Consider the following 5985-nt stretch of genomic DNA (forward strand, 5'->3'; position numbering starts at 1 on the left):
AAGTGACTTCTTTTATTTGTAGCCTTTTAAAAATAACTTCTGATCTCCTGCAATGAAGTTTCTGTTAAAGTCTCTTTGAAAATAGCATTTGCCTTTTCTATAACGGGTTCGTTCCTACTTCTCTCACATAGAAATTTTTTTTAAAATAAAAAAATAAAGCAAACTGAGAAGGGGATGACTGAAGCCAATTCTTTTGGTGGGTTTTCTTTGAAAAGTAAGCATTTTATTTCTGAAAAAAGTGTAAAAATCTTACATTAGAATAGTACAATTGCCAGTAAAATTTACAATACTCCTTGTAAAGAATATGCAGTAAGTACAAAATAAAAGTTCCGCGTGTCTATTATGATACAAAACACAGGTTAAAATAAGAAAATTTTGACTTTTTTCCTAGTGTAAACATGTTTTGTGTGGGTTTTTTTCCTTTTCATGAAAAAGTACACCAGACAAGTGTCCTCAAATAAAAACTATTGCTTTGCTGGCATTCTTCAGGACCTTTACTATTTCTGTATTCGTATTTTGAACATTATGGATCAATGCCTGGACCTGAGAATCTCTAGACCTCAAAAAGGCTTTAGAATGTTTAACATTTCCCCAAAGTCAAGGAAGCCCCTGGTGCCTAGGCCGGGCGGGCCCCCCAGCACCCTCTTCCTCCCCACCCGAGCCGGAGGCTGCAGCACCGGGCGACTTTGCACAAATACACGGACCCGCGGAGCCAAAGGGCGCGCCGAGCTGCGGCCAAACAGTCTCCTCCGAGAATCCGAAGCGGCGAGGACGGGGTGTGAGGCCGGGAGGGGCCGCGCCGGGAGGAGCGGACCGGACACCAGAACCACCGAGGGGAGAAAAGGAGCGAGCCTACCTTCTTCCTCAAGCGCGCTAAGAGCGTTACTAACAATTGGAAATCCTAGCAGTAAAGTTCTCCACACTGGACAGGGCGGTCCCTTGGTGCAGAGTCCCCAGGGCGGCCGACGAGGAGACGGAGGAGGCGGCGGCGGCCGCGGCGGCCACGAGGGAGCGAGTGAGCGCGGCCGCGGGACCCACGGCCGCCTGAGCCGCGCAGCCGCCGCCGGGTCCGGGTCCGGGTCCGGGTCCGGGCGCGGGCGGCGTCACCACGGGCGAGGGCGAGGGCGAGGCCTGCGCGGCGGCGGCGGCCTGCGCCGCGGCGGCGGCGGCGGGGCCCAAGCTGCCCCCGATGATGCTCTCGATGGAGAAGGGCGAGCGCGCCAGGGCCGAGGCGCCGGGGCCGCCCGCCTTGGTCGCGGAGGCCGGCAGGGGCCCGGGCAAGGCGGCGCCGAGCGGTGGCGGCCGGTAGCCGAAGGCGGTCCGGGCCAGCTCGGCGGCCGCGCCGTGCGGGGGCGGCGGGGGCGGGGGCGAGTGCGGGTGGAAGGCGGCGGCGGCCGCGGCCGCGGCGGCGGCGAAGAGCGCGGAGGGCGGCGCGTAGGGCGGCAGCTGCAGGCCGTAGCCGCAGCCGTAGGGGCCGTAGCCGTAGGCGTGCGGGGGCGGGGGCGGCGCGGGCGGGAAGAGCGCAGCGGCGGCGGCCGCCGGGTCGCCCGCGCCTCCCGCGCTCCCGGCGCCGCGGAGCAGCAGCGACTCGGCGGCGGCGGCGTTGGGCGGGAGCAGCGGCTGCCGCTTGAAGCGCTTCCTCCGGCGCAGGAAGCTGCCGTTGTCGAACATGTCGGCGGACTCCGGGTCCAGCGTCCAGTAGTTGCCCTTGCCCGGGTTGCCGGGCTCGCGGGGGATCTTGACGAAGCAGTCGTTGAGCGAGAGGTTGTGGCGGATGCTGTTCTGCCAGGCGGGGAACTTCTCCCGGTAGTAGGGGAAGCGGCCGCTGATGAACTCGCAGATCTCGCTCAGCGTCAGCCGCTTCTTGGGGCTCTGCAGGATGGCCATGGTGATGAGCGCGATGTACGAGTAGGGCGGCTTCACCAGCGGGTTCTTGGTGCCGCCCGCGCCCCCGCCGCCGCTGCCCGCGCCGCCGCCCCCGCCAGCCCCGGGCCCCGCGGCCGGGGCTGGGCCCGGGGGCCCCGGGGAGCCTCCCGCCCGCGGGGCCAGTAGGATGTCCTCGTCGTCGTCCTCTTCCTCCAGGTCCTCCAGCTCGTCCTCGGCGTAGGAGCGGCGCCGCCGCGCGGGGACCGCCAGCCGGGGCCCCCCGCCGCCGCCCTCGTCGTCCTCTTCCTCGTCGTCCTCGTCCTCGCCCTCCCCCACCACGTCGATGTCTGTCTCCTCGGCGAGGCCGGAGGCATCGGACATCTCCGCGCTCAGGGTCATCGCTGGCGCGCGGCGGCGGCGAGGCGGCGCATCGGGGCGCCGGGCTCCGGGCTCCCGCCGCGCCCCGGCCCTGGTCCCGGGCGGCGGGCCCGGCCCCGGGGCGCCACGCTGGGGGCGCTGCCGCCGCTCCGGCTGCGTGCGCTCCGGCGGCGGGGCCGGCGCGGCCGAAGCTGGCGCGGCGACTCTGTAACTCCTGCGCCGCCGCGGGCTCCCCGCGGCTCTGCGCTCCCTCGCTCCGCGCTCACCGGGCCGGGGAGGGGCACTTGACCTTCCCCTCCGAGCGCCCCTGGCCGGGTCCCTGGAGGAGGGGGTAGCGGGGCCCTGGGAGAGCTAGTCGGACGCCCGGGAGGGTGCGGAACCCAGAGTCTAGGGACAGAGCTCCGCGAGCCGAGGGCTGCGACCAGGAGAGGGCGGACCTTTGCTCCGCTTATAGCTGAAGGGAGCCTGTCACATGGTGTGCACGTCAGAGCGCGGCCGAGGGACGCGCAGCAAAGCCTAGGAAACCGGCTCTGCTCAGAGAAAGTTCACCCGCAGGCGGGAGCGAGGGCTGGGAAGAGGGAGCAGGAGGCCCCCATGTTCCTTGCCGCCGGGGCTGAGCCCTGGTTGACGGGCTGGCCCGCGGCAGGAGTCGGAGTTCCCCGCCTCCTCCTCTTCAGTGAGCGCTCAGCCCCACCTCCAGATGCGCTCTCGGGACTCGACCGTGCGACCGCTCCACGGCCTGCAGGAGCCGTGCAGCCCGGCACCGCGACACCCCCTCGTCTGCGGTGGTCCCTGGGGAATGGCTCTAAGGTCTGCGGGGTTGTCCCATCTCCCCTAGGTTGGGCGAGCCCCCATCGAACCTGATGAGACACCCTCCCCCCCTAGTTTAAGCACAATAATTGTTTATTGACCCTTTAACCTGCCTCCTTCAGTTCTTCTCCAAAGACGTTTGTTTTCCCCCATCTGTTAATAAAAATGCTGTTAGGGCGGCGTTTTAGTCACTTATCTGCAGTTGAATGCTCTAGAAATGTGACAGCTAAACTAAGCCACTCTAATGAGAGGACCTGAAAATTTTAATGGGAATAAAGAAAGCAATGATTGAATGCAGAGAAGAAATAGAAACACTTAATGAAAAACCGAATACACACAAAAAAATTCAAAAAAGTTTTTGTACCTCGAAACTCAAAGTCTTTTCATAATGGGGGAAGGGACTCTCTAGTCATAGGTAAGAGGAACTTCCTACGCAACACTTCACGGTAATCTCCAAATACTTAAATTACTATAATGTATACAAACATCTCTACTCAGGTGGGCTTCATAATAGAAACTATAATGATAGATAAAAATTTTCAGACCTGTTTTTAAATGTGTTTTTTTTTTAATCCACTAAGTATTTCCAATAGCTACTGGTGAAAAGAATTGAAATTTAAAAAAAAAAAAGATTCGAGTTCTAGTCAACTCAATTTTTTCAGGTGACAGTAAGCAAATAATTCAAATATGATTCTATTTTAAGTATACCTATGTTTGTCACCAACTCCAATCATTTTGGCTAGTGAAAAATTATAATAGCTGTGAATTCACACTCCCATAGCAATAGCTTTTGGATTTTGGCATTTCCTGAAACACTTCTATTTCAAAGTGGGGAACTTGCCTCACATTTCTGGCTTTCTAATTAAAATGACAACTTGACAAGAACTGAGAATCAAAACTCAATGGCTTTCTGTAGGAACAATCATCATCTACCCTTGTGTATATCGTTTTATCGACCAAGTACTTTGCACATTTTGAAACGTTTCACTATTCCCCTTATCAATCACAGAGCCTCAAAAATAAACTATTCCCCCATTTAAGACTTCTTTTTAAATCGAGTTTTTGTTGCTGAGAACAGCTACCAACCAGTTACACTTACAAATGACCCATGAAGTTCATCATAGATTTGAAAGATCTATGAGAATGTCTCAAAGTTCTAAATAAATTATTTTTCATTGACTCTTACTTGATATATGGCTGAACCATTTAATTATTGTAATGGGGTTTAGGATTAACCTGAGCCAACATTAATCAGCACTATTAATCAGGCATTACATTGCTTTGTTGTTGTAGCCAGGAGTCCTTACCAAGGAGTTCACTTTTACGTTTGAAAGTTTCAGTTGTGTAAGTACTGCTCAGCCCATTTCTAAATAAACACCATGATTTTCGTTGGACTGGGGGTTGGTGTGTGGCAAAGTAAAGATGAAACGGAGAGGAAGAATTTGTTCGCCGACCATTAGTTACTTTAGAATCTAAAGTTACAGCCCTCCTTCTGCTGTTACCACCGCCCTGAACTTGTCGGGCCAAGAAGTTCTGTTTATAACTGTCTGAAGGTCCCTCCCCAAAGGGTTAAAGGGCTCTTCCCTGAAAACTTTTTTTTTTTTTTAGAAAGTGGCAAATTATCTTCTGCCTATTCAGGAGAAAGTGTTGGGATTTACTGAAGGTCAGAGCAAAAGATCAACCCAGGAGGACCGCTGCAGGGACAGAGTGTTACCAGAGATTTGGGTGAGCTTTTCTAAAGCCCCACATTTGGGCAGTCCACTTGCTTTGTTTGTTTTAGTTAAGCTACACATTTGTATGTGATTTTTAGCTCTGCGCTCGTAAAACTCCCCCAGCGCGGAAACCCAAGCGTTTCGTTTCCCCCGCGCCCCCCCCCGCCCCGCCCCGTTCGCCCCCCTTGTCCCCTACCTCATTGCCCTCCCTCCCTAACGAGCACCCAGCTCTCAGCCGAGGCTGGGAACTCCACCCCGCCCCTCAAGCAGGTACGAGGCACGAGAAACGTGTCCGTGAAGCGGGCCGGGGACCACACATTGACCCCGGTCCTGCGCGTCCTGCCCGCGTGGACGCAGGAATTGGCGGGGCGCCTATGGGGCCGGGATAGACCGCGTGGGGGAGGGCTGCCCCCTGGCGGTGGCAAGGCGCTGTTCTGGTCCAGGCTCTAGCCGGGATCCTGAGCTCGCCAAGATTCATTCCCACCGAGCTGTTTTTTTTTTTTTCCTTTCTTTTATTTGCCTGCCTGCCTGCCCTCCGCCCCGCCCCCCCCCCTTTTTTTTTTTTTTGCGTTTCTTGCGCTACAAGGCTTGGGTCGGTTTGGGCGCTCCAGGAGCCCCTGAGGTTTTACCAGAATTGTGCGCGGGAGGAGTGGCCACTCAGACAGTGGCCCTGGCCTCTGACCGAGGCTCCGTGAGGTCCAGGGACCTCCTAAGATGGGCGGAGGCTGGTGGAGACCTGGGGTGTAAGCTCCCAGGACGGAAACCCAGGTGACTCCTCCCTGGGCTGTCCCCATTTTATGTCATATAGCGCAGCCCAGGAGTTGACCCATGAACATGAACGTGTTTCCAAATGGCAGATGCTTCGGGCAGCGTCCCTCCCCAAAGAGTCATTCCACAAGCCTGTTTTGAGATGCTGCTTTGTGGCTGGCGTTAGGCTCTGGAGAGAGAAGGAAGAAAACAGGAGTCCCTGGTGTGAGGGTACTCCGGCTCATGGGGCAGCCAGGTAGATAGATCATTGTTATGCCCAATAGTGCTTTCTACTAGTCAGTCCCCCGGCTGAAAGTGAGCGGTGCTCCAGGACCCCTGCCCAGTTGTCCGTTCCATTCTTTCATCTGCGCTGCCCTCTATTGTGGCTGTGCCTTCTCATTTTAAATTCAAGCATCTGAAGACCAAAAAGAGCTCCTTGTTTTTGTTTGTTTGTTTATGGTCTGCTAAAATA

At 56.3% G+C, this 5985-nt stretch overlaps 1 protein-coding gene across 1 annotated transcript; it reads right to left on the reverse strand.

Moving 5' to 3' along the window:
- Positions 1 to 282: 282 nt before the first annotated feature.
- FOXD1 (forkhead box D1) lies at positions 283 to 2265 on the reverse strand. Its single transcript, XM_070411463.1, has one exon. The coding sequence runs from the start codon at positions 2263 to 2265 to the stop codon at positions 886 to 888; it is 1380 nt and encodes a 459-aa protein (XP_070267564.1). The 3' UTR covers positions 283 to 885.
- Positions 2266 to 5985: the final 3720 nt, after the last annotated feature.

This window comes from Myotis yumanensis, unplaced genomic scaffold (genome assembly GCF_028538775.1).
Source record: "Myotis yumanensis isolate MYYU_CA2020_CCGP unplaced genomic scaffold, mMyoYum1.0.hap1 SCAF_4, whole genome shotgun sequence".
In the NCBI taxonomy this organism is placed as follows: Eukaryota; Metazoa; Chordata; class Mammalia; order Chiroptera; family Vespertilionidae; genus Myotis; species Myotis yumanensis.

Excerpts from the sequence above, each read along its gene's own strand:
- FOXD1 (XM_070411463.1), bottom strand. The coding sequence starts at position 2,265 with ATGACCCTGAGCGCGGAGATGTCCGATGCCTCCGGCCTCGCCGAGGAG.